At 43.4% G+C, this 26,373-nt stretch overlaps 4 protein-coding genes and 1 pseudogene across 6 annotated transcripts in view; 2 read left to right on the top strand and 3 right to left on the bottom strand.

Moving 5' to 3' along the window:
• WDR55 (WD repeat domain 55) overlaps positions 1-7,128 on the top strand; it is an 8,513-nt gene extending 1,385 nt beyond the window's left edge. The window contains exons 2-7 of the mRNA XM_006891153.1: positions 5,730-5,830; positions 5,909-5,996; positions 6,107-6,286; positions 6,380-6,479; positions 6,565-6,734; positions 6,819-7,128. Coding sequence (XP_006891215.1) covers positions 5,730-5,830; positions 5,909-5,996; positions 6,107-6,286; positions 6,380-6,479; positions 6,565-6,734; positions 6,819-7,128 — 949 coding nt within the window. The remainder of the gene's footprint in view (positions 1-5,729; positions 5,831-5,908; positions 5,997-6,106; positions 6,287-6,379; positions 6,480-6,564; positions 6,735-6,818) is intronic.
• LOC102843690 lies at positions 838-1,185 on the bottom strand (annotated as a pseudogene).
• Positions 7,129-7,974: 846 nt separating the features above from the next.
• Positions 7,975-10,375, bottom strand: DND1 (DND microRNA-mediated repression inhibitor 1). Its single transcript, XM_006891152.1, has 4 exons — positions 10,352-10,375; positions 10,099-10,216; positions 9,239-9,700; positions 7,975-8,424 (listed from the first exon to the last, which is right to left on the bottom strand). Exons 1-4 carry the CDS (start codon positions 10,373-10,375, stop codon positions 7,982-7,984), a joined length of 1,047 nt encoding a protein of 348 aa, XP_006891214.1. The 3' UTR covers positions 7,975-7,981.
• Positions 10,376-10,890: 515 nt separating this feature from the next.
• HARS (histidyl-tRNA synthetase) lies at positions 10,891-24,154 on the bottom strand. 2 transcript variants are annotated; one of them, XM_006891150.1, is made up of 13 exons: positions 24,029-24,118; positions 23,668-23,757; positions 18,818-18,937; positions 16,559-16,654; positions 15,597-15,722; positions 14,646-14,753; positions 14,400-14,498; positions 14,079-14,172; positions 13,792-13,919; positions 13,454-13,696; positions 11,824-11,940; positions 11,489-11,635; positions 10,891-11,141 (listed from the first exon to the last, which is right to left on the bottom strand). In XM_006891150.1, exons 1-13 carry the CDS (start codon positions 24,116-24,118, stop codon positions 11,070-11,072), a joined length of 1,530 nt encoding a protein of 509 aa, XP_006891212.1. In that variant the 3' UTR covers positions 10,891-11,069. The 2 variants fall into 2 exon arrangements, with proteins under 2 accessions (XP_006891212.1, XP_006891213.1); XM_006891151.1 differs by lacking the exons at positions 15,597-15,722; positions 16,559-16,654 and having other exon boundaries at positions 11,020-11,141; positions 24,029-24,154.
• A 222-nt stretch (positions 24,155-24,376) lies between these two features.
• HARS2 (histidyl-tRNA synthetase 2, mitochondrial) overlaps positions 24,377-26,373 on the top strand; it is a 14,274-nt gene continuing 12,277 nt past the window's right edge. Inside the window, exon 1 of one of the 2 annotated variants that reach the window (XM_006891148.1) lies at positions 24,377-24,519. In XM_006891148.1, coding sequence (XP_006891210.1) covers positions 24,409-24,519 — 111 coding nt within the window. In that variant the 5' untranslated portion in view covers positions 24,377-24,408. The remainder of the gene's footprint in view (positions 24,520-26,373) is intronic. The other variant, XM_006891149.1, reaches the window with a different exon arrangement.

Here is a 26,373-nt window from a genome sequence, read left to right as displayed (position 1 = left end):
ATGGTCTCTTCAGGGTATATTCCCAGTAGTGGAATTGCTGGGTCAAATGGTATCTCTATTTGCAACTTTTTGAGAAAGCGCCATACAGCCTTCCAGTGGTTGCACCACAAGATTTGTATTTTATTGGTTGTTTTAAGGGCCAGTAAAGACACATTATGAACAACCTGTACACAATTCTTAATGCACATACCAAAAATCTAAAAAGCCATGAAGTTATAATTCTTTTCTAAATTCCAGTGACCTTCAGCTTTACATTTGGAGGAAAGTTTTCATAAAGAAGGAAACAAGTACCACTATCTTCAATTGTTGATAAACTCTCACATCATTAAATCCCACTAATACACAATTTACTATCACACACACACTACATATTTAAATTTTCAACCATTCACAACACATAACAAAGTTATGACTACCAAGACCAAAGATGTTAACAGAATCTACATAGTTCTGACAGGGAAAAAGCCATGAAGAGGGAGTGGTTATGTTTAAGAAATTTTACTAAACAGTGTTCTAATTTATGAATCCAAAAAACATGGAAAATAGACTTAATTTAAAATATTCAAGTCATAAGTGCATGACAGACTCCAGATTGTCATTAACTGTGCTATGTATTATGGGATATAAAAACTGTCCCTTTTCCCCATGGAATGTTACACTGACATCCAAAGCTCCCCCACAATTTTAACATCCTACATTTTCTGGCTGTACCAAAAAATAAAGAACCAGCAAATGATCTCACCTCTTAAAAAAAAAAAGCATTTCCACTGAAACATGGGATGAAGTGGGATTTCCTTCTTCTTAAAAATGTTTCTAGAGCTACTAAAACACTTGCATTTACAAAATAGTTGATAAAAATATCCCTCTGGACTGTACAAAAAAGGAGATACAGGGACCACTGATAAAAAACATGGTAGACAAATATTCATCAGACTTGGCTTCTTTTTCTCCTGCTTCATCAGAGGCTGGACTCTCTTCGTTTTTAGTTTCTCTGTTTTCTGCAGGTACATCTTTAGTTTCTTGGTTAGCGGCTTCAGCCTTCTTCCTCTTTTGTTTGCACTTTTTTGTCAGAAGACTTCTCCTTTCCTGCTGCCTTTTTGGGCTTCATTTCCACTTTTGCAGGCCTTGCCTCTTGGGCTCTTCTTTCACCACCCCTTCTGCGGAGCTGACCTTCCTCTTGGGCATGCTGTTGGCAGGGAGGGCTCTGCCAGGGCGCACACAGAGCCTTCACAAAACTGGGTTGCTCTGGGCCTCTTTAATCTTTTAAAAACACAAATCCCTTCAGCCAATTCTTTGACTGAATCCTTCAGTAGTCCAACAGATAGTCTGTGCAGCATTATCAACAATGGCCAAAACGTGGAAGCAACCTAAATTCCCATCAGCCGATGAATTTTTTAAAAAAAGTGTGTATATATATGTTGAAAATTCAGTCATAAAAAAAAAGCGAGGTACTGTTAAATACCATATGACTGAACCTTGAATGCATCATACTGAGTAAAGTCTCTCACTTATTAAAGAAAAATATACAGTATGATCATACTTAAATGAAACATCATATTAATAATTACCAGGAAGGGGCAAGGAAAATTGTGTTAAGGGTCCTCTGGTGGTTAAAAAGACCTCTTTTCTTAAAAGGGAACCTATGTAGGTAAGGAGCTGCACTGGCAGCCCAAGGATAAGTGTTTAAAATCCACCAATTGCTCATGGGAGAAAGACAAGCAAAACTTCTGTGCAATTTGCAGCCTTTAAAATCTGCTGAAGGATCAGCTATGAGTCTTTTCTGACTCAAGGGCAATGATTTGAGTTTATGTTAATGGTTAGTGGCATCATTTGGAACAGGATAGTGATAAAGGTTCTACACGATGAAGAATACATCAGCGTCACTGAATTACCTAAATTGGCAAAAGGAAACAAAATATTTAATAGCTTAGCTCGGTTCTTAGGATTAAATTTAAACTCCTTATTTCTTTTTTTTTTTTTTTGTTTGTTTGTTTTAAAATTTTATTATTTTTGTGTACGTGTACCATCAAATCAGATCTGACTGGTACAGGAGGAGATTGCCCCTCCTTCCCCGGCAAAGCATCTGGTGGATTCGAACTGTGCACCTTTGGGATTGTAGTTGCAGCTTCTTGCCACTAGGCCACCAGAGCTCCCTAAACTCCTTATTTCTGCTTTCAAAGCCAATTATAGTTCCTTTACTTGCTCTCTCCATTGCTTTGTACTTATTCATCCTCATCTTTTATGTTGAAGCATTGGTTCCTTTCTGTTGGAAAAATTTGTCCTTATCTTGTTATGTACTATCAAGTTGCCTGCGACCCATAGTGACCCTATGTATATCAGCTCTGAACCCTGCTCTGTCCTGAGCCAATCTCACTAATTCTGACACATCTACTCCCATTGCCTCAGTTAATGTATCAATCCATCCCATCTGAGGTCTTCCTCTCCTGCGCTGCCCCTCCACTCTTCCAAGCATGATGTCCTTCTCTAAGGACTGGTCCATGTGCCCAAAGTATATGAGATGGAGTTTCAAAATCCTAGCCTTCAAGGAAAAACTTGGTTTCACCCTCTCCAAGACAGACCTACTTGTTTTCTTGGCAGTCCATGATATTTTTTTTTAAAGCTTTTTTTTTTTCTTTATTATTATTTTGTGTGCATGTACCGTCAAATCAGATCTGACTGGTACAGGAGGATATTGCGCCTCCTTCTCCGGCAGAGCATCTGGTGGATTCGAACAGTGTTCCTCTGGGATTGCAGTGCAGCTTCTTGCCACTAGGCCACCAGAGCTCCCCAGTCCATGATATTTTCAAGACTCTTCTCCAGCACCACAATTCTCAGGCTTTGATTTTTCTTCTTTCATCCTTAGTCATTGCCCAGCTTTCTGACACATAGCAAGTAATTGAGAAGGCCATGGCCTGGATTAGGTGCACCTTAGTTTCTAGGCTGACCTCATTGCTTTTCAGCACTCTGGAGAGGTCCCTGACCACAGATTTTCCTGATGCAATTCGTCTTTTTATTCCTGACTGCTGGTGTTAAGAGTGTTGACTGTGGAGCAGAGCAGGCCATAATTGTTAACAACCTCAATCTCTTCATCTATCATGGTGCTGCCAGTTGGCCCAGTGGTGAGAATCTTTGTCTTCTTGATGTTAAGCTTTAATCCATATTGAAGACTATAGTCCTTGACCTTATGCAGCAAGTGCTTCAGGTCTTCTTCAGTTTCAGCAAGCAAGGTTATGTCATCTGCATAACGGAGGTTGTTGATGAGTCTTCCTCCAGTCGTACCTACTGTAAAAAGGGCAAGTTGAGTATGGCCATATCTGACCTCTCCTAACTCCACAGGAGCTAATTGCTCCTGTCAGCAGCATCCACAATACGAAACTAATTCCCATGTGGTCAAACAAGCCCTCACACACTCCTGTACCTTTTTCTACTAATTCCAGCATCAATCCTACCTTCCTCGGTCTGAAATCTGTTTAGATAGCTATATATACTTCACAGATCCATATTCATGATTATGGGGTTTATCAGGGATGTTGACAGGCTATATATATCATGCTGATACTATCTCTCAGTCAGGACAGCTTCTAAAGTGTGCTCACAGGCCCCTCAGCCTTCAGCCTTGTGACTTTAGGCTAGTGTTACAAGACTCTCTTAATCTTGCCAATTAAGGTGTCTTTCCCCAAGTCCTCCGCCAAGCTTAAGGTCATCTCTCTGCCTTACATCAGGGCTCTGGTTCTGTGCTGCAACTGCTCTTGATGTTCTTGTAAGCCCTGATCTGAATGGTACTGGACTCTTTGGCCCCAAGGTTGCACACTGCATTCTGAATCCACTCAATTTAATGGCAAGACTAGCCAATCCCCTTGTGGATAGATTTACACGTCCTATTTGTGTGATTCCCACCCATCCATGTGGCAAAGTCAAAGTTAATGGCTTGGAAACCCATTTTGAACAATAAACCCTTGACACAACACCTACTGTCCTTTAGTTCTTCTCTTCCCTTATCCTCCATGCTCAAACTAAATTAGGTTACCTTAGATTGGTATAGTTAACAGTTTCAGCTTGCTCGGATCCACAATCATCACTTTGGCATTAGCAGCCAAGAAATTAAAAGACTTGCCCAAGGAAAAGCTGTTGTTAAGAACCTCTCCAAAGTGCTAAAGAGCAATGATGTCAGTCTGGAGACTAAGGTGTACCTGATTCAGGCCATGCATGGTCTTCAAGGTGTACCTGATTCAGGCCATGGTCTTTGCACTACTTGCTACTAAGGATGACAGAAGAATAATTGATCCCTTTGAATTGTGGTGTTGGAAAAGATTATTGAACATATTATGGACTACCAAGAGAACAAACAGATTTATCCTGGAGAGGGGGAAACTAGGCTGTCCCTTGGAGGCAAGGACTTTGAAGCTTCGTCTCACATATTCTATGCATATTGGCAGGAGGGGATAGTCCTTGGAGAAGGACATCATGCTTGGAAGGGTGGAAAGACAGCAAAGGAGAGGAAGACTCTGGATGAGATGGGTTGCACAGTAACTGGGGTAACGGGTGGGTTTTGTCTGACACAGTGGCTTAGGATAGGGCAAGATTCAGAGCTGTTGTACAAAGGGTCACTATAGCACATAACAACAACATTAGGTACTGCCCTGGCACCAGGTTCCTTTACAGTGATTTAATCAGATTGCGGCCCTGAGTGATACAAAGTATTAACGTGCTCAACTGAAAGCTTGGAGGTTCGAATCTCCCCAGAAGCACTTAGAGAGAAAGAAAGGCTTGCTGTTGAAAACCCTCTGGATCACAGTTGTGTGACATATATGGGGTTTGTCAGGAGTCTAGACAGCAGAAAGTGTGGTGGAACTGTTACCAGAGAAACATGGTCCTGGCATCTGCCACCAGTAACCCAATCTTGGAGAGAGGGGTAAGAGTGGAAAAAGCAGAAACTTTATTGACATGAGGCAAGTGAAAGGCAGGGAGTGTGGGCTTCCCAAATCTGCCTCTCCGTGGAGAATGACAATTCCTGCAGTATCTTTCTTGTCTAAATGTCTGGACCTGGTGAGAATTCTGGGCAAGTAGACTTAACCTTGTGGAAGCCTGAGATACCTGGGACCTTCAAATGTTTTAGGACCAAAAAAGGAATAATTCCTGAGTGTAGGATTGTGGGATAGGGTAAGGGAAAGCTTCAAGTAATGAGTTCTTTAAATTATTGAGCAACTTTGATAAGGACGTTAGTCAGTTCCAAGCTTCAACTGAGAAGTTCTTTAGGTTACTAAACAACATTTGGCTAGGCATAAAAGGCAAAAAGAGAAGGGGGGGGGCGGATATCCTTTATTTCTTTTAAACAGTTATAGTGAGAAGTTAGTATTTATTAATTGGGAAATTGTTGTTAATGTGCCCCATCAAGTCAGAACTGACTCATAGCTGATCATCCAACCAGTTTTCAGAAGTTTACATGGGAGGCAAATGCTCATCTTTCTCCCTTGGGGCATCTGGTGGATTCAGAGCACCAGAGGCAGCACCAGACCTCTGGTAAAGGCAGCTCCACGTGCATGAAAGAGTTAGATGGTGAAGGATGACTGATAGAAGGAGAATAATTTCTTTTGAATGTGGAATTGGAGATTATAGAATATCCCATGGTCTGACAAAAGAACAAATAAGTCTGACTTGTAGGGAGTATCACCAGTCATATTTCTTAGAGGCAAAAATGGTAAAACTTAATCTCAAACTTCTCCCCTCAGTTTTTCATATTCTTGCCAAGAAGGAGAAACCAAAGAGCTTTGGTCCTCAGGCCACCATCTCAAGTCTTGCCGGGCTGTGGTCTTCTCTGAAGATGGGCAGAGTGAGTCCTAGGGGATGCAGCCAGGGGTGGGCAGGTAGTGGTAAGCAGCATCATGACCTGTGCACATTGTTCCCCTAGAACTTGTCACAGTCTCCAAAGACAAAGCCATTCATTTTCTTGATGTGGAGCAAGGCCGACTGGAGAGGCGCATTTCTAAGGCTCATGGGTAAGGGAAATCAACTGTGTGTGTGTGTGTGTATATGCAGACAACAGTTGAGGGATGTAGACCAGGAGGGTTCCTAGTAGTTCTGAAAAATTTTACATCTGTGTCCTTAGTTCCCCTATCAACAGTTTGCTGTTGGTGGATGAGAACATCCTGGCTACGGGGGATGACACAGGCAGCATCCGGCTCTGGGACCAGCGGAAGGAGGGCCCCTTCATGGATATGCGACAGCATGAGGAGTACATTGCAGATATGGCTCTGGACCCAGACAAGAAACTGCTACTAACAGCTAGGTACGATGTCAAATCCACTTCCCTTCTTCTCGTCATGTTAGAAGTCTTCCTCAAAGTGAGCTTCTAGTCAAGCCTAGTGCTCTCTCTCCACAGTGGAGATGGCTGCCTTGGCGTTTTCAACATCAAGCGACACCGGTTTGAGCTGCTGTCAGAGCCGCAGTCTGGGGACCTGACCTCTGTAAACCTCATGAAGGTATAGCTGCATATGGTAGGATGGGCTACGCAGGGCTTTGGGTCCATATGGCTTCACAGTCTCAGTCTGTATTATCACCTTGTAGTGTGGGAAGAAGGTTGCCTGTGGCTCCAGTGAAGGTACCATCTACCTCTTCAACTGGAATGGCTTTGGGGCCACAAGTGATCGCTTTGCCCTGAGAGCAGAGTCCATTGACTGCATGGTTCCGGTCACTGAGAGTCTGCTGTGCACTGGCTCCACGGATGGGGTCATCAGGTAAAGGAAGCCAGCAGTGCCCCGAGATCAGAAGGGCAGGTCAGGTCAAACTAGCCAGTTCTTAACACTCCTTTCTCCACCCAGGGCTGTGAACATCTTGCCGAACCGAGTGGTGGGCTCTGTGGGCCAGCATGCTGGGGAACCTGTGGAGGAGTTGGCCCTCTCCCACTGTGGCCGATTTCTGGCCAGCAGTGGCCATGACCAGCGGCTCAAGTTCTGGGACATGACCCAGCTGCGGGCTGTAGTGGTAGATGACTATCGTCGGCGCAAGAAAAAGGGAGGGCCGCTGAAGGCCCTGAGCAGTAAAGCCTGGAGCACAGATGATTTCTTTGCAGGGTTGAGGGAAGAGGATTCTGTTACACATGAGGAAGAGGAGAGTGAGGACAGTGACTGAAATTATCAGCTGACTCAGGACAGACTGATCCTTATTCACGAGGCAAGCATCCTGCTTCCTGTGCTGGACCCAGAGGCTGTGTGTTTATAATACCTTTGTGCAGCTGCTCCCAGGTTTGTGTGCTCAACTACTAACCTGAAGGCTGGCAATTCAGATCTACTCTGAGTGGTGGTGCTCTGAAACAAAGACCCTGACATCTGCCTCTGAAAAGATCACAGCCAAGAAAATGTCAAGGAGCATCTACCCTGGAGACCCAGAGCTGCAGTGTTTTTTCCATTGTGCAGCTCAGGAAGATACATGGACAAAAGCTTCTGAGCAGTTGTAGTGGGGAAGGTCCTTGCCCCATAAAAGCTGGCTTAATCTACCAGTGTGAAGCAGCACAGACACAGACGCATGTTTACCAACCAGGGGTTTAATATAAATACAACCAGCATAGAAAAACTACTATGCATAAACCAAAACTTGAATGCCAGGTAATGGGGCAAAAGGCAGATTTTCTGATCTTTTTGCTCACCCAGACCCCAAATAAAAAAAAAAATAAATTAAAAAAAAAATTACTGCTAAGAAAGATTCATAGTAAAACGGTGGGAAGGAGGAGGGGGTGTATGTGTATACATAGAAACAAGTGGAAGATCACAAGATCAGGCTCACAACTTGGTTAAACCTATGCTGCCCCTAGGTGGTGCTGTGGGCGCTGCCCCAGCAGGGGAGCATTTCACAGGTTTTGGGGTAAAGGCACAAGTCCCTCCCCATTTTGGGCTTAGATATAGTGGCCACCCAGGCCTGCTGGGCTGGGGATAGACACAAGCTCTACCTATTCAGGCTGCCTGTAAAGAGAAGAGAGGGTCACTGCTTAACCGTGGGTACCTGCCTCAGACCCGGCAGAGCAAAGGAAGCTGGTGCCAGATTCACTCAGTGCTTCCAGCAATCGTGCAGACACAGCATCCTTGGCCACTTCATGCCCATCATGCCCATCTGGGGCCAGCACAACCCAGATAAGGCCACTGAAGGGCAATGGATGCCCAGGGATCACCACCTGGTACCAGAAGCGGTGCCAGTCGGCAGGACCTGTACCTAAGCACTTAGTGAGGAACACAGGGCTGCCCAGCTTCATCCGCTGGCACAGTAACTGCAGGGCAGCTCGCGGCCCCAGCTTGTCCCTGGCCAGGGCTGACTGGCTGCTTTCTGGCTGTAGACACTGCAGTGATGGACTCATGAGCTGCTGGCGGAGCTGCTGCTTCAATTCTGGCTTAAGCCACTCCACAGTCACCTGCTCTCCAAAGAGGGCCGACTGTCCTATAATAAAAAGTCAGAAATAAGACCTGGCTAAACCTAGGCCAGATTCCCTGGAGTCACACAGGTCTAGATTTAATTCCTTTTTACTGTTGTGCACTGCTGATTTCAAACTGACTAGCAGCTGACTCTCCAGTGGGTTTTCAGAAGCAGTAAATCCCACCAGAGGAGACTGTTCCTGCAGATCAGGGGGACCAGTTCTACCCATTTCTATCTGGAATGTCTGCAGGCATTAATTGCCTTCTAAGATTCCTTGGAGTGTAGGTAGGTGGTGGCAGCAGTACTTCATTAGCATTTTCCCAGATGGCATCTACTGAGGGCTTTGAATCAGGAAGTGTTAAGGACTCTGGCCACTGTCACAGAGGTGCTAAGAACCTGGTTTTACAATGAATACAAAGCTCAGCTCGATTGCCTCTGGCAAGTCCATTCTTTAAACACTTCTAAAGCAGGAATGTGACTAGCTAAAGGTAAGAAACTATGCCCCAAGGGCATTAGGTTCAAATCTACCAGCTGCTAGGAGGGGAGAAAGATGGGCAATCTCCCTGCTATCTAAAATTTAGGAGGTTCAGCTATGAGTCAGTTCAGCAGGTACACAATTATCACATTTGGAATGTAGACTAAATCTGGAGATAGTAATGCATTAGAAATGTTACTTTGATTTGGGGTAGCAGGTGTGAAAATAGTGTAAAGTGGCAAACGCGCAAGAACATTTTGCACAGAGACTTGCAAACTGACAAGCTATTCTGGTAAGTTAACCCAGCGACTCGCTGAACCAACTTGATCCCAACCTTAGCCACCCATTAAGCTATAACTGTACCTTCCACCAAGGCCTTTTTAGCCATGGCAGCGGCGCGGTGCGAGCTGAACTTGAGCAACGCGATCTGCGTGGGCGTGGGCCCGGGGCTGGACATCAGCAGCGCCTCCTCAAGGTCGAGACTCAGCGGCTGCAGCGCGAGCAGCAGCGCGCGGCGGGTGAGCGCCCCAGGCAGCCCGTCCACGCTCAGCTCGCACTTCTCGGTGCTGCGGCACACGAGCAGCAGGCAGGACGGCCGCAGGGGGTGGTTGTGCAGCGTGGCAATGGCGGCCTGCGCACCGCGCCGAGAGCTGTAGCGGGCGTAGGCGAAACCGCGGTTCAGGCCGCTGAAGGTCATCATGAGGCGGAACTCGTAGAGGCGGCCCACGCGCTGGAACAGTGGGATCAGCTGGTGCTCATACACGTCCTGGGGCAGCCGGCCAATGAACACTTCCGACCCGGCCGGCGGCGGGCTGCCCACCCAGCCTGGAAGAGGGCAGAAAGAGGGGGTTCACTGTTACTCATCGTGATTTTCCAGGGTTCAGGGCCCAATGACCCAGCGGAGAAGCGAATTTATTATTATATGCGTGTGCAACTGTCTGTGAAATGGATACAACATCCATACCCAGCGACTGAGGTTGTAGGTTGATACTGAATGCGCATACCTTAGAATTGACTCGCTTTCTAGTGGGGACAGATGGCTGGAGAGCTCGAGACAAGTAGTTCTCAAGTGTTGAGGGTACAATCAATCTCAACAATTAGGGGTTTTAAGCAGTGCAGTCTCAGCGCAGGCCCCTCCCCCGAAAAGGGACTGGTCGGGGGCCCTAAGAGCTGGAATAGCACAGGAGTAGCCCATAAGGTAAAGGGGCCCTTGGCTACCGTACCTGGGGGTGGCCCGCCGTACTTCCTCTGCCCGTTCACCTGCACCAGTCGGATGCCAGTTTCCCTGACCCACGCCTCCAGCGCCGCCTTGTTCTCAGGATTCACCTTCTCACACCACAGCTGAGAGAGAAGGTGCAGAATGGAACGGTAGCTCGCCCAGACCACCCCTGCTTGGTTTGTGGGGCTGGGTTTTCTGAGACTCCCTCCTTGCCCTGCGCAAGTGAAGGGTGGGGGTACTCCTCCGAGGATACTTACCTCGTATTCCCGTTTAGACTGCATGGCTCGGCCGCCAGCCCGCCCCGTACTCTCCCTGTAACTTCTTCCCTGGCCTCTGGAAGCTTCCTGCCTTTCCATCCCCCAAGCTCTCATTGGTTCTGTGCACAATCCCGCCCCCATGGGGTGGGGATATCCACCGCACGTGCGCCTTGGAGCGGCAGGTGAAAACCAAGCCCCAAGTTGTGTCAGTCGGTAAGTAGGCAACCTAAAAAGTGGTTTAAGAACTGATACTGAGTGGACATTAGTCGGCCCTTCTTTACTCTGGCCAAGGGCCTACTACTAGCCTTTATTCCCATTTTCTACCACTAACATGGCCTGCAGGAGAGGAAGCCCAGGCTTTGATGGGGGAAGGCAGGGCTAGGGACCAGTGACACAAACAGGCTTCAGTAGTTGAGGAATTTTTATTAGACCAAGGCAACTGCTTGTGGGGAGGCATCCTTCCATGTAGTATGAGGCCTGGTAGTAGAGGCACACTGGCCACATTAGGCCTCCAGGTCCCTCATGAAAAATTATGTAACACCTGGCCATTTTTGCCAGTCATTATCAGTAAAATAATAATATTACAAAGTCTCTGCTCTGACCATTCTTCAGAGATTGCTGTTGGAACATAAATACGTAAAACAGCTAAAGTACATATACAGAGTGTTGTCTTAGCTTCAAATAGTGCCAGTCTCATTTTGCTCTGATAGCTCTTGGTTCAGCCGATGCAGAGGGGTTGGCTTGTTCTCTTTTTTATTTCCTCCACAAGGTCTTCTCTTCTGACATCCACCTGGTCAGATTGGGAGAAGGAGGGGAAAGTGGAGTAAGCATCTCTACAGCTCCCTGAGCACCCACACTTTCTCCTAGTCATGAGTCTTGGCTCAGCAGGAATCCCATGATAGACAGTGCCTCTTGGGGGGAACCAGAAAGACACTGTGTATAGAGTGATACAGATTTTACCCTATGGTAGCACAATAACATGTTACCTATTGAGTATAGATAGTGTTTTAGGCCAGTAAGTCCTTTATGAGTGGGTAGCAATATGAAGACCAGGCATTTGTTTAAGTATTAGATGGGCACAGACCTGCTGATAAGGAATTCATTCCCTCTCCTCAGCCATCCTGCCTGCCCCCTCACCTCCTCCCTGCTAGCCACTGCACGGAGCTTGATGACACCATCCCTGAGTTCTTGTTCTCCAATGATGGCTACCAGTGGGATGCCAGCCTCTTCACAGTACTGCAACTGGTTCAGTAACTTTGGGTTCTTCTTGTAGAGTAGTTCAGCCTGCAGGGGACCAGGACAGATGAAGGCTGGCATTTCCTGCCCTCAAGAAAAATTTCCTGGGTGCCCACCTTGCTCTTAGCTCTACTTCAAGAAATCAAAGTAACAGCAGGAATCATTAGATATTAACTTCTACTCAGCCTGAGCCCATACTCATAAGTTTGCTACCACCTGGGACCTGCCTCCTGTACCTTGATCCCAGCATCCCATAGCTCTGACACAAGCTTCAGTCTCTCCTCCAGCAGTTTCTTCTGTGCAGATGCTACAAGCACCTGTGTCTCTGTGGTCCGTACCTTCTCCTCCAAAGCCTGAGGAAGAGGCAGATTAGAGTCACAACAGGGCTAGCCTTTATAGGACCTTCAAATAGCAAGATTCTGAGTGACCTAGTCCAACCCACTAGATCTCGCCAGTACAGGGACCCAATTTTCTTGTAATCTAGCAACTAGGCACAGGCAGGCTCTTAGACAACATAAAAAAGTAACTGACTGGCTTCTACTTTGACTTGACCTTGAGAACAAGGGAAAAGGTAGCTTAATTACAATAAACATGAGCACATCTCAATCTAGAGCCCAAAATAACATTCACTCAAAAGAGACACTATTAACCCAACCTTGAGAAATTAACACTATCCCTGGCAGTTTGAGTTCCTACTCACTATCTGTCCATTAAGGGGAACTCTGGTGGCCTAGTGGTAAGGAAGTGCTGTGCTGTTATAGGAGTTTTAATCTACCAGCTACACTGTGGGAGAAAAATGGGCAGTCTCCTCCGGTGTGATTTACTGCCTCTGCAAACCCACTGAAGGGTCAGCTATGAGTTGATGGTACATACCAACATCTGCCCATTAAAGGTAGTCTCTTCTATTTTAGCCTCAGGGCACAATGATATGTGTGAATTGGAGGCAGAATGCAGCTGTTGACCCTTTTCTTGGAAAATGCATTTTCATGGTTATTACAGACTACTGTTCTACTAAAAATATGCTGGAATCTCAACCTCTAATATTTATGGATATCATACTGTTTGGAAATAGCATTTTTTAATTTTATGTTAGGTCCATCATTCCCAATAGGGTTATAAATCTAATCACTCCTGAGTTACCAAAAGGGAAGATTAGACACAGGGTCACAGTATTTTCATATATAATACATTCATGCATATTACAATGCATGGCGGGTATATGAAACTAATGTGAAAAGGCTGTGTAGTTTGAAAAACACCAACCATGTAACATGCACATTATTTGTGTGAAATAAGGTTAACACACGAGAAGATGAATCAGGAGCATGTGTAAGCCAATCAGTTCATTTCTTATGTTTTCTAAGAAACCAAGGAACAACTCCTAGGGTTACTGACAAAGAATTACCAAGCAGAGATCATGATTTAAACTTTTAGCCTCTAAAACTGTAAGAAAATAAAATTCTATTCTTTAAAGCCACCCACTTATGGTAATTGTGATGTCAGCACTAGATAATTAACAACATAAGATACCTATTGGAACAGTGACCTCATTTGGGAAACTCGGGTGGTTACACCCTAGAGAAAGAAAATGAGACTTAGGAAGGTCAATGCCAGTGAATCCCTGATAGGATGAAAGCCATCAGCCAGTTAAGAGCAGGAGCAACAAAGGAAGACTTGAGAACATGTGGGGCTTCCACAATATTATTACAGGGGTACTGAACCAAGGCAGGCCTCTGAGGGATCCCAGAAGCTCAGACACAGACTTGACGAAAGCAGCAGCACCTGCCCTCCTTGGAACTCAGACAGCTCTGCTGCTGTCACTTACTTGTCCTGCCTGAACTTCTCCACCCATTCTCTAGGACTTACCTCCAGCCTTTGCTCCACGATGGAGAAGATCCGCTCCACCCCAATGCTGAGCCCCACACAAGGCACCTTGCGCCCTTTGGGATCAAACATGCCAACCAGCCCATCATAGCGTCCACCAGCAGCCACACTGCCCACACCCAGAGGCTCTTCCCCTGCTTGGGCTGGAGTCTGGAGCAGCACTGCCTCATAGATCACCCCAGTATAGTAGTCCAGTCCTCGAGCAAGGCTCAGGTCAAAGGAAATCTGCAGGGAAAGGTCAAGATCAATACTGATGAAGATCAAGGACCTGAAATCTTATTCTTTAGCAGGAACCACCCTCTTCCCTCAACTTGACTCACCTTGTCAGCAATGCCAAACAGGGTCAGGTACTCAAACAACAGCTTCAGGTCTCCCAGGCCCTCCAATGCCTGCTTGTTCTGTGACAGTTTAGGATCCTGGAGCAGCTGTTCCACTAGGGATACCCCACCTGTGCAAATTCATGAACCAGACTGACTGACAAGAGAAAGGTAGAGACTTTGCATGCATGTTGGGGGTGGGAGGGAGAGAGAGAGAGAAGAGGAAAGAGCCTCAATTCTAAGACTGAAGGCAGTAGGACAACACTGGGAAGCTAGGCTCTGTTACTCACCATGCTGCTGGACATAGTCCCCAATGCGGTCAGCCACCTCAGGTGCAAGGCCCTTCTCTTCAACCATCTCATTCTTCACTTCCTCCCAGGACACCTGGCATACACACACCAGTCAGACCCCTGGGCAGCTTTATCATGGCAAAGCAAGTGTGGATGTTCCTTTGGGAAAGCACTAGAGGAAAAGCTGTACTTCAAGCTACATCCTGTGCTGATCTTCCTCTTATGGACAGAGAGAGTGGCACCTTTCCCCTAATCTTGCTTTCCCTTTTCCAAGGCACAGTGGGATCTAGGAAAGGAAGAGCCAGGTGGTTGGGCTAGTACCTTGTCCAGCTTGTCCACTGAGGAGCAGATAGTACGGAACTTGGTATCAGGAACGCCACAGATGGCAAACATCCCATCTAGGATGCGCCGGTCATTTACCTACAAGAAACGAGGAAAGAAAGTCCTTCCTTTCAATGAGCCTCAGTAATCTTGGTCACTTGAACTACTGGTCCCTGCACAAAGAAAGCCCTTCTCTTGTGAGAGGCCAGGTTCAACTTTGTCTTCCCAGCCCAGTTTGGCTCTGACCTTGACCAGGAAGTCACCCAGCTGAAGTGAACTCAGGATCTCACACATGATCTTCAGACACTCTGCATCAGGAATCATGGGGTCAAATTGCCCAGCAATGTCAAAGTCCTGCAGGAACAAGAACATATGGAGGTACAGTTAGGGTTCAGTCTTCTATGTGGGAGGTTCCTGGGATGTCTGTTCTCTGTCAGGGCCTATGCACTAAACACAGAGTCCGCCATTTTCTATATCTGATCAACAGTGCAATGTAAAACCATGGTATTCTTGGGCCTCTCACCTGTCCTAGTTACCTTTCCATCTAGACTACTCTTTATCTTACTCATCTAGTTCTTCCTCAATTCCTCCTACTGCTGCGGAAAATTTTCCACCCTTAGTCCTTAGCTAGACTTAGCTTAGCCCAAATCTCTTGTGGCCGAGTCGTAAGAAGTTGCACTGGAATCCCAAAAGCATGTACTTTGGATCCACCAGCCACTCCATGGGAGTAAAATGGGCAGTCTCCTGCTGAGCGGTTAATTGCCTCGGAAACCCCCCTGGAGGGTCAGCTATGGGTCATTTCCAACCAAACAGTGCACCACCACCACCACAACAGTCCTTAGTCATGTGTTCTGTTCATCCAGAGACTCTGCCTTCAATCTAGATTATTTATCACTTAAAATCTCTCCAGTATCTGTTGGGATCTTCTCATTGCGGCTTAATATAAAGAGGTCTATACTTAATTTTGTTATTCCTATGATCTTTTCATCTTGCTAGTTTCAAGTCTACTCCCAGGTAAAACAGGAATAATAATCCGTTTTTATTACTCTCCTCACAGGGCAATTCTGAAATCTCTATGAAAACACCCAGGAAACTTAAGGGTTATCATCATCTGGGACTTCCAATTTGCTCAGGACACCTGCTGTACTCAGCAGACTCTGCTGGCTTGGCTCTCATGGCTTCCCAACACTTACTTACACATTGGTAGAATTCTCGGTAACGGCCACGGGTCATGGCTGGATTATCTCGTCGATACACCTTTGCAATGTGATAGCGTTTAATGTTGGTCAGTTTATTCATTGCCAGATATCGAGCAAAAGGAACCTGATGACAAAGAGTTAAGGACAAAGTCCCTCCTCCCACAAATGGTCTGGAGCTTGGTTATGATCACCAACAGAAGCTAAGCTCTAACTCCTCCCTAGGTGAATTAAACGTTATCCTTAAGATTCACCTTTCTGAATATCAGAAAGATGCAACTTTACCATTACAAGGGGCAAGTCAAATCTCAAACAAGATAAAGGTTCCTTGCTCTATGGTAGCGTCATCACCACTGAGTTTTGCTGAGCATGGCAGAAGGCCAAGCAGCTAGACTAAGAGAAAAGGCTCAGTATGGAAAATAGATGGCTCTCTGACATACCCTGGACCAAAGAGAAATATTCTGTTGATCACTTAAAGAAGGGTTCAAGGAGGACAGGACAGAGTAGGGGACAAGTATTTTGGAGCCAGGGAATTATTGGGAGACTCAGAACTGGGCCCTAACTTAGCTAAAGTTTCATTTAAGTCCTGGAAGGTGTCTTTTTTTTAAATTTTATTATTTTTTGTGTGTGTACCGTCAAATCAGATCTGACTGGTACAGAAGGAGATTTGTCTCTCCTTCTCCAGCAGAGTATCTGGTGGATTCAAACTGCACCTCTAGGATTGCAGTGCAGCTTCCTGCCACCAGGCTATCAGAGCTCATCAGTCCTGGAAAATTTCTAAGGCTTTTTTCTATTTAACCAAAGTCCTACTGCTGGCTTAAAGACATGATTCCCTTGATTGCCCAAGGCCTCATACTTGATCCTACCTATGTCTGCTTGACTCCAACCTGAGGGAAGAGATAGCGTCAGGCCAGTGGGAGCCAATCCACACAAAGTACCAAGAGCCTAGGTTTAGAAAGATACAGTAAGGTCATAACGAAGGGCCAGCAGCTCTCCACCCTGATCCTTCAGGTCATAGATAAGCTTAGAGTCTTCCCCATATTTTCCAGTCAGTGTTTCCTAGAGATAAAGAAAGAAACACAGTCATAATGATGAATGTAACTACACAGGAGGGAAAGTTTTGCAAGGATAAATCTACCAATCTATTAAGACTTACTTTAACTTGTTTACATTTAGCTCTGCTCTCTCTTGCAATGCTTACATGATATAGTTATTATCAAACTGAAACGTCAACTTTAGGTTGGCTTTTGACTTACCACACTTCTGTTATATGACACATTTCAAAGTTTTAAAGCTGCATAATATTCCATTCAGAAGAGGCTGTGTACTTTCTTTTCCTAGCTGTTTAATTTCAATTAAAAGAAAAATTTTCTTCTATAGCATTCAATAATATATTTGAAAATATAGCTTTTTTGGTCCCTTAGGGATAAATTCCTAGGAATATTGCTACTAGGTTGACAAGCATGAAAGTTTTTTTGATGCCCGAAATCTTAACAACATCATAGTCAAATCTGAGAATGTCTTAAAGGCATTACAACCATAACATCTCCAACAAAGTGGTAACATATTTTACCTACTAGATTGGCAACAATTAAAAAGCCTAAAAATTTCAGTGTGTAGAAACAAATATTATATGGTTGGCAAAAGTATAAGCTGGTCATAACCTTAGACTTAGAAAGTCTCTCTTTTAATTTACCCTGTAAATATATGCCCACCATTACCAGACATTGCTGTAACTATTGTTGTTATGTGCTGCTGAGTTGCTTATGACTCATAGCAAACCTATGTACAACAGCCGTAAAACATGCTCTATCCTGTAACAATCTTATTGTCTCTGACACACCTACCCCCATTACCCGTCACTGAGTCAATTCAGCTCACTGATGGTCTTTCTCTCTTGCACTGTCCCTTCACCCTCCCAAGCATGACGTCTCTCCAAGGACTGATCCTTCCTTGCAACATGTCCAAAGTATGTCAGACAAAGCTTCAGAATCCTTTCCTCCAAGAAGTAGCCTGCTTTCACCCTCTCTAGGACATTTGTTTTCCTAGAAGTCCATGGTATATTCAATACTCTTCTCCAGCACCACAGTTCAAAGACATTAATTCTTCTATTATCCTTAGCCTTGTCCAGCTTTCTGACGCATAGCAAGTAATTGCAAAGACCATGGCCTGAATCAGGCACATGTAAAACAATTAACAGAGGAAGATGAACAGAGAAGAAAAGCTCCAGCAATGTGGACTGACAGTGATTGCAACAATGAGCAAAAGCATGTTAAGAAATTGGGAGTACAGCACAGGGTCACTGAGTCAGCCACCTCAATGGCAAATAACAAGGTCAATGAATAAGACAAACATAGTCTATGCCCTCATGATGTTCCATAGTTAAGGCAGTATGTTAATGCAAGGAAAGAAATGATCAGATCATTTCAGATAGTGATAAACTGCACTAAAGGAAATAAAACAAGTCAATGTGATAGAGTTGAGGGCTACTTTGGACAAGTTGAAAAGGATTTTGTGAAGAATGGCATTTTAGTCACGATCTGAAAATTAAAATGTATCATGTCTAATTTAATGTAATTTAAATTAAAGTCATTCAAAGAGTTGAGAGAGGGAAAAGCAAGAACAGAGGCCCTGAGGTAAAAACACACTTACATGTTCTATGAATATAAAGAACAGACTAGTACAGTGTAGAAGGGGAAGAACAGCATGAGATGAGGTGAAAAGGTGGGCAGCTGCCAGATCATGCAGATGACACAGGGTTTGGAAAGACCCAGAAGAATTTGAATTTTATTAAAAATGCAACAGAAGTACTGGGTGTTAAATCCAGGCTGTTTTTATAACAACACAGAACTAGAAGCAACTTCCAGCTCAACTGACAGAGGAGACTGGATGCATATTTATACTTCATATATTTGAGGTTTATGTGTACCTAGAAAATATCTCAAGTATAAGGGCCATAACATGTGAAGACATGAGCCCTAAGAAAAATAAACAACTTTCATGCCCAGGAAGAGCTTTCTTTTGGAAGTTGCTGGTCACAAGGAAAATACAGTCTCTCCAGACCAATCCTGTTTCTCCTCTTATTGGAGAAAATGCTCATTTGTCTCCACATAAGAAATGGGGTCTATTGTAGATTGCACTGTGGGTTCTTTCTTATCAATCTTATCTGTTGTTCATATACCCACTCTCACACTCTGCCATTTCTCCTTGCCCATCCCTCACCTTTAGTTCAAATACAGGTGTATCAATTACTTCTGCACCATGCCGCTTGAAACAGTTGACTATCACATCAAACACCTTCTCTCGAACTGCCATCTGCCGGGGACTGTAGTCTCTTGTGCCCTGGGAGTAAAAAGTAGTCAAAAGAATGGGGAATGTATTTAAAATCAAACATGTAAGATCTGGAAATATAAAGGGATGACCTCAATGACAAGGAAAGCAAATCCTGCAACAGACTTAGCTTTTACTATAGGCCTCTGAGCTGTAAAACAAATACATATAAACCAAAAAAAACAAAACAAAACCTGTTGCCACTGAGTTAATGACTTCTCAAGGGGACTCATGTTCTAGAGCAGAATTGCTGATCCAGAGAAGCAGTTCACCAGGTTGTTCTTCTTGGTGGTGCCAGTACAGGTCCTATTAATCCCCATATCCATTTGCTATCCCTTTCTAAATCTATCCCCTTATTTTAGTTTGTTTCTATTTTTTTATATGTCTAGGGAGACTCTTCTGTGACTCTCTGGGATAAAAAGGACATTTTTCTGTCTAAAAGACCATACTCGCTTACATGGTCATGTTGTTGCTGTGATAAGCTCATAGTCAGCTCAAAATAGCTTAAATGAACTCTAAATTTTACAATTTCCCCCCCTCCAATAGAACTGTTCTTTTTATCTATTAATAATCTTTAGTTTTTAATCTGTTCCTCTGTTTTAAAGTTGAATCAGAAGATGTTGAGAAGTTAATTCATTACTTCAGGTCATTTGTCAAATTCAAGGCAGTCAGGACCAGAAAACTCTTGTTCTTCTTCCAGATTAGAGCTCCTGGTCTAGGTTTGCACACCTGACCCCAGAAGTTCTCAAACTGTATGGGCTCAGGACCTCTCTGTACTAAGGAACTCTCTGCACTAAGGATCTCAAAATGGACTATGTCTATCAGTATTTTCTGCATTAGGAATGAAAATAATTTTTAAAAATGAATGCATTAAAAATATTAATGTATTAATCCACTATTAACCTAAAATATGTAAAGAATATGAAACGATTTTACAAAACAAAAGTGTTTAGTGAGAAGACTGGCACTGAGGGATATTTTTGCATATCTTTAGTGTCAGGCTTTCTAGAGGACAGCTAGGTTCTCATAAGAGCTTTCTGCATTCGATCTGTTGTGATAGGTTGTACAGGTGGGAGTACATTAAGAAAATCTGACCTTATGCAGATAAATAGTGGTAAAAGAGAAAAATATTTTAATAATCTTTTCAGTCAACTGTGAATATTCCTCTACTACAATGAAATGAAGCAAGTAGTTTAATCAACATAGGTTGCAATGTGAAATCTGGAATTCAATCAGTGATCTCTTCATATTGTTTAATTTCAATGCTTTGTCCTATCTTTGTACTATAGATGGACCTTTTTAGCTATGTATGATTTTGAAAAAGAATACATTAGTCATTTGGAATATGTTGGCACCCTTCTAATAGTTTATACATTTCATTACGTGCTATTGCAAAATTATGTTTATTAGTATCACCATAACTATATCTTCAGGAGAAGTACTGGGAAACTGTCCAGCTCAGAGTGAAAGATACAGGTTTTCTAAATTTCTAACTTTCACTTGATAAATTTTATCACTTGTAAAGCTGTCAGAGGCTTTCGTTGGGGTAACAACAAGTTTCAGCTGCTCCATTTTTATGAAAATAACTCCCAGATATCCAATCCTGGAAAAGTGTGATTTGTCTCTTTATGGAAAAGATGTTCCATAAAAAAAGCAACCAGTAGTCCGATGATAACCTTCTTGGAAACTGTGATCATGTTGAGTGCAGCAGCCTCCCATCTTCAATATGCCTTCTCATAAGACTTTCAGGATCAAGAGTGCTCTAGCCAAGAAACAAAGGTAGAATCATCTCATTCCCCAATGAAAACTAGCAACAAAATCTGATACAACTCCAAGAGGAGACACTGGAAAAGAATGAAGTTGGGTCTGTAAGGATTTGCATAAATGATGGCACACCTATTTAGCTGGGTTCACTGGAATTCTACTGTTTGGAGTTAAAAAATTTGCCATGATCTGATAAATTTAACCTGTATTGGGAAGTATGTCATACTTTTGTTGTGAAAAAAAATTATTCATTAAGCATGCATTAAAATATTTTAATGATAAAAAAAAGAAAGAAATAAGCAACAAGTTCAGTCTGTCCTCACAAAATGGCACAAATGCTTTTCCCACTTTTGGAATATAGCAGGAAGTGCTTTAAATGTATTTCCCATTTCATCATCTAGACTATTCAAAAAAGGAGTATACTCAAGGGTTAAGATTCAAGATATAAAGTTAAATCTTGCACTTTAGTACAATTGGACCTTCAGTGCAAACACCATCATAATAAAAAGGTGTCATAACATTTCAGTACCATTGGTCAAGACTCTCTGAAAAGGTCTTCAGGGTCAAAACTACTTCCATACCAATAGTAGGTTTTATGCTATTAATTTGAATCACATATATATCAACAATGAGCTATTAGTTTTCATAATTTTACTTTCTTTTAATATTATGGGACATTTCAAACATCCAATAAAAAGAAAAGTGCAAAGTACCACCATGTATCCATTCAACATCATCAGCATCTGGAATTCTTATTTCACCCAAGCTCTACTAATTCTTTTTCTAGTATATTTAAAAGTAAATCTCAGCTACCTTATTATCCCACACATAAACATCTGTATGATTCTCTAATATATAAGGTCTTAAAAAACAAAATAAAAACCCTCACTATATTTACTATAATCAATTAAGAAAAATTCTTTATTATCATCTAATGCCCGATCTATGTTCCGTTTTTCCTGATTGCCTCAAAAGTAACTTTTTCTGGTTAGTTGGTCTGTAATCAGATTCTAAGTGTAGTATATACAGTGTATTTGATTGATGTCTCTTATCTCTAATTTCTTTTTTTTTACTAGCACCTCAATCTTTTTTAAAAACTGTCATTTATTTATTAAGGAAATTGTGTCATGTGTCCTAAAGAATTCACATTCTAGAGTTCCAATTGCCTAATGGCAAGAAGCTGTGCTGTAATCACGAAGGCACTTGGTCTGAAGTCACCAGCTAGCTGTTCAGTGGGAGAAAAGGGGCAATCTCCTCCTGTGAGATTAACTGCCTCTGAAAACCTGCCAGAGAGTCAGCTATGGGTCAGTTCCGACTTGATGGTACACAACAACTACAAGGGTTGGCTAAGGATATCCTTTAAATACTATTTAATATCTCTCATATTTTCTATAGATAGTTCCAGTGGCATAGTTTGTAGGGAGTTGTGCTCCCTACCCAAAGGTAGTGCCTCTCTGGCATTTCAAATCTATCAACAGCTCCACAGGAGAAAGACGGGGAATCTCATCTGTGAACTCTAAGTCAGTGATCTATAGTCCCTGAAAACTCACCAGAGAGTCAACTATGAGCTAACTGTGACTTGATGCCAATGAGCTGAGAGAACATATTTTCTGTAAGCTGACAGATTCAAAGACCTGATTGGACTCAGATTCAATTTCTCATGGCAACAGACTGTGCTGTGTTCTTTCTATTCCATCAAATCAGAAGAAACATAATGTTGGTTTGTCCTACTTTTAGTGATGTTAAGTTTGATCATTGAGTCCAAGTAAGATTGGCATGACTTATCAAAAATTCTCTACTGATTTTTTTTTTAACCTAATAGTTTTAGTCATCATTGCACTGCCTTAGTATGTTATGTGTTGGTCTGCTAAAATCTACAAGTTGCTATTACAGAGGATGATGGGTTATTGTCCTCTCATAAAGATTTATAGTCACAGAAACCCAATGGAGGGTTACCAAGAATCAGAATCAACTTGGTGGCAGCATGTGTGGTTTTTAGTTTGGCCTTGGGATTTTACAATGTTTCCTTAACTTCTGAAATGAGTTAAGTGTAGATTGGAACAGTTCAATGAACACAGGAACCCAAGTTGTTTGTTATGTGCCATTGAGTCGTTTGCAACTCATAGCGACCCTATGTACAACAGCCCTAAACCCTGCTCTATCCTGTGCCAATGGCACTGCCTCTGACACACTCATCCCGATTACCCCAGTCACTGAATCAATCCATCTCATAGAGGGTCTTCCCCTCTTGCGCCGTCCCTCCACCCTCCCAAGCATAATGTCCCTCTCTAAGGACCTGTCCCTCCTTGCAACATGCCCAAAGTATGTCAGACGAAGCTCCAGAATTCTTGCCTCCAAGGAGTAGCTTGGTTTAACCCTCTCCAGGATGAATCTGTTTGTTTTCTTGGCACTCCAGGGTACATTCAATACTCTTCTCCAACACCACAGCTCAAAGGCATCAATTCTCCTTCTGTCCTCCCTAGTCACTGTCCAACTCTCTGATGCGTAACAAGTGATTGCAAAGACCATGGCATGTATCAGGTGCACCTTAAGTAATTAACCTTAAAAAAATTTCAACACTAGTATTTTATCACAATTTGTAATTATATATCCAAGTGTACGAATAAATCCAAGTGTACGATTACTTGTTCTAAATCTCTGCTTCAGTGGAATGGAAGCTGCACTGAGGGCATGCTATACTGTTCACCATGCTTATTCTGTACTTTGTATAGTGCTAGGTACAAAGTAAGCACTAAGTAAATACCTGCAGAAAGAAGGAGCTGCAGCAGAAGATTGCCCTGCACACCCAGCTAGACTAGTTTCTGCTATCACTTAGTGTCATACCAGGTGGAGTCCAGTCCAGCCCAGTGCCCAGAGCAACTGACTTGACTTGGCAATATTTTAGATCCTCTTCAGTGACTTGGTTAGGGAAATAGTATTATGTGCCTTTCTGGATGGGACAGCAGCATGAAATTTACCTTGGGTGTTTTGAGCACAAACTTCTGTTTCCCTTCATTAGGACCAAGCTGTGCCTTCAGCTGCAGAAGTTTTGCTACCTCCTCTTCGATCTGTGCACAGAAAAGGGGCGTTGGGCTATCCATATGCCACTCCCCTCCCCCCCCCCACCATTCATTCAATACCCCTCCTTCATAGAGAGCAAATTTCCTCTCTCTGGGCCTACCTTGGCTTCTCTTGAGACTCATAATGACTCTCACTCAGCTCGACCTCCTCCCCTGTCTTCCCCCGGCATCCCTGTACTCACTGTACAAACCACCCCAGCTTCAGGTCTTCCCTTGGCCTCTTCCCCAGACCAGCTAGTCCCTGCCACCCAAGGCGCACCTGATCGGCGCTGGCCTTCTGTTGCTTGAGCGTCCGTACGTGCTCTCCCTGAAGTCGCACCAGCTCCTCGAGGGCCGCACGCTCTGCCATGCCGACTTGCTTCCCCTAGCTGACGGATGGCTACCTGTGCCGCGGTACGACTACCGAGTCAGTGTGTAGCACACCCAGAAAGCCTCTGCTTACTGCGTCATCCGCTCACTTCCGGTTCTTACAGGAAGTTCTGGGGCTCGGCGTCTACGGAATCTTCGTGATACTTACCTGAACCTCCGGAATTTAGGAGGTGAGAGGGACCAGCTTCTGCCTGGTTCTTGGGCTTCACCTCTGCAGTGCCGCATTCATTGACTGTTTGCTCTTGTTCCGAAAAGCCAGCCTTCTGTCGCATGATGTCCCAGTTCGGACTTCTGCCCGGGAGGGCCTGGGCTGCGCTGCTCAGCCCGCTCCTGCGGTCGCCGTACACACTGTGCACCTCGGCAGTCCGTTCTCATAGTCAGGTGAGCAGAAGAGACCCCCAATCTGATGAGGCAGTCTCTCAAGGAGTAAAAGAATGGATTCATGCCGTGGACTCTAATAGTATTACAGTTTTTATTGAATACCCACTATGGGCTGGCGCTTAGCTAAGCGTTTTAATTATTTTCACCTTCAAAGTAATAGTGAGAGTTTGGGATTATTATTTGCTTTTTACAGGAGAAAGCATTCGATGTTACAGAGTTAAATGATTTATCTATGGATGCATGAAAGTATTTAGATGCCTAATAAGAGTATTTTTAGGACAGTTTTCACCGTTCTACTTTTTATGTGAAACTCTTGGATCCAGATGTTTCCCAGAATGAAAATAAAAGGTTAGATACGATATAATTTCTTTACACCTTTAATGTGATCTGGGGCAGCATCTATTAAACACTTAACATCTTTGAACGTAGTATGTGAATTTACCCGCTAAGGTAACTACAGACTACAGTTAACATGAGAATTCACTTCAAAATAAGTCTTAAGAAAATAATTTTAGGATTTTTAAATATTGGAATTCCAAATGAGATATTTTGAATTTGAAAATGCAACCAAGCTGTTCCTTGAAGGCAAGCATAGTGAAACTTTGTTTCACATGCTTTGGGACATGTTGTTAGAAGGGGGCCAGTCCTTAGGCAAAAAACATACTTGGAGAGGTATAGTGTCAAAAAAAAGAGAGGAAAACCCTAAACAAGATGGGTGGACAAAGTGACAGTAAGAATGGACATGAAAAAGGACAAATATTGCATAGGGCCACTATTGTAAAATAGACTTAAATTGGGGTTGAGGGAATGCAGAGAAGAAGGGGAGGAATGATGTATACTGCATTGCAACAGATGAGGCAGAGAACTATTTAAAAGGGATATATGATTAGGTATTATTGTCATAACAGGAGTCTTGAAGGCTTTACAGTGTAGCAGGCTTGGAGGGAAGGATTGCATAGCAATGAAAGAATTTTTCTTTTACTCATCAAGGAGAAAAGTGAATTGGGGGGAGGGGGTGGGCAGGGAGAAAAGTGCAACAATGAAAGACTGGAAAACCTAAGTTGCTGTAAACTTTTATTAAAATTTAAAAAAAGAATGGACATGAATGTATCAGGGATGATAAGAATGACACAGGATAGGGCAAGGTTCAGATCTATTGTTCAGAGGGTCACTTTGAGTTGTGTGGCACCTAATAACAATCACTTGGGGGACAGAATCTGACAAAATAAGGAATTGTCACATTCTTTATTTTTAGGAAGACATATTGTTTGCTTATGATAAGCAAATAAAGTTGCTTTGCGTCCTGTCTTTCTTCCTGAAGGCTCATATGTCTTCCTAGTAGATGCTTTGTGTTATCCTGAAGAACACGGTTACATTTTTTTTATTATTTTCAGTAACAGCATCCTGCTGATTTGTTGGGTTTTTTTAGTTCAGTCTAGAAATTTATTCCTTTTCATTCTTCAGGCTTATTGGACTAGATCTTTTCTGTCTTCAAATTATGTTTTTTCTGTGTTTCTAAGCTGCCTTGAAGGAAATAGCAAAAAAATAAGGCCCCGGAAATAGATGGTATACCAGTTGACGTATTTCAGCTAACAGAAGCTACCCTGGATGTGCTCATCAAGTTGTGCCAAGAAATCTGGAGAACAACCACTTGGCCAGCTGACTGGAAGAGATCTATATTTGTTCTCGTTCCAAAGAAGGGTGACCCAACAGTTTGTGGAAACTACAGAACAATGTTACTGATTTCACATGCAAGCAAGATTATACTGAAGATTATCCAAAAACGACTGGAACAGCACATCAGCAGAGAACTACCAGAAGTCCAGGCTGGGTTTAGAAGGGGTCGTGGTACTA

This window comes from Elephantulus edwardii, unplaced genomic scaffold (genome assembly GCF_000299155.1).
Source record: "Elephantulus edwardii isolate Elephantulus edwardi_28Jun2011 unplaced genomic scaffold, EleEdw1.0 scaffold00095, whole genome shotgun sequence".
Classification (NCBI taxonomy): Eukaryota; Metazoa; Chordata; class Mammalia; order Macroscelidea; family Macroscelididae; genus Elephantulus; species Elephantulus edwardii.
Note: the sequence above shows the minus strand (reverse complement) of the source record. Positions and strands in the feature narration are given on the sequence as shown.

Coding starts and splice junctions, on each gene's coding strand:
- DND1 (XM_006891152.1), bottom strand. CDS start 10,375: ATGCAGTCTAAACGGGAATACGAG. Junction 10,217..10,351: donor AGTCTAAACGGGAATACGAG/GTAAGTATCCTC, acceptor CTTCTCTCTCAG/CTGTGGTGTGAGAAGGTGAA. Junction 8,425..9,238: donor TAAAAAGGCCTTGGTGGAAG/GTACAGTTATAG, acceptor TTTTTATTATAG/GACAGTCGGCCCTCTTTGGA.
- HARS (XM_006891150.1), bottom strand. CDS start 24,118: ATGGCAGAGCGTGCGGCCCTCGAGGAGCTGGTGCGACTTCAGGGAGAG. Junction 18,938..23,667: donor TTGTGCTCAAAACACCCAAG/GTAAATTTCATG, acceptor TTTTACTCCCAG/GGCACAAGAGACTACAGTCC. Junction 13,697..13,791: donor TGTTTGGCATTGCTGACAAG/GTGAGTCAAGTT, acceptor CTTTCCCTGCAG/ATTTCCTTTGACCTGAGCCT.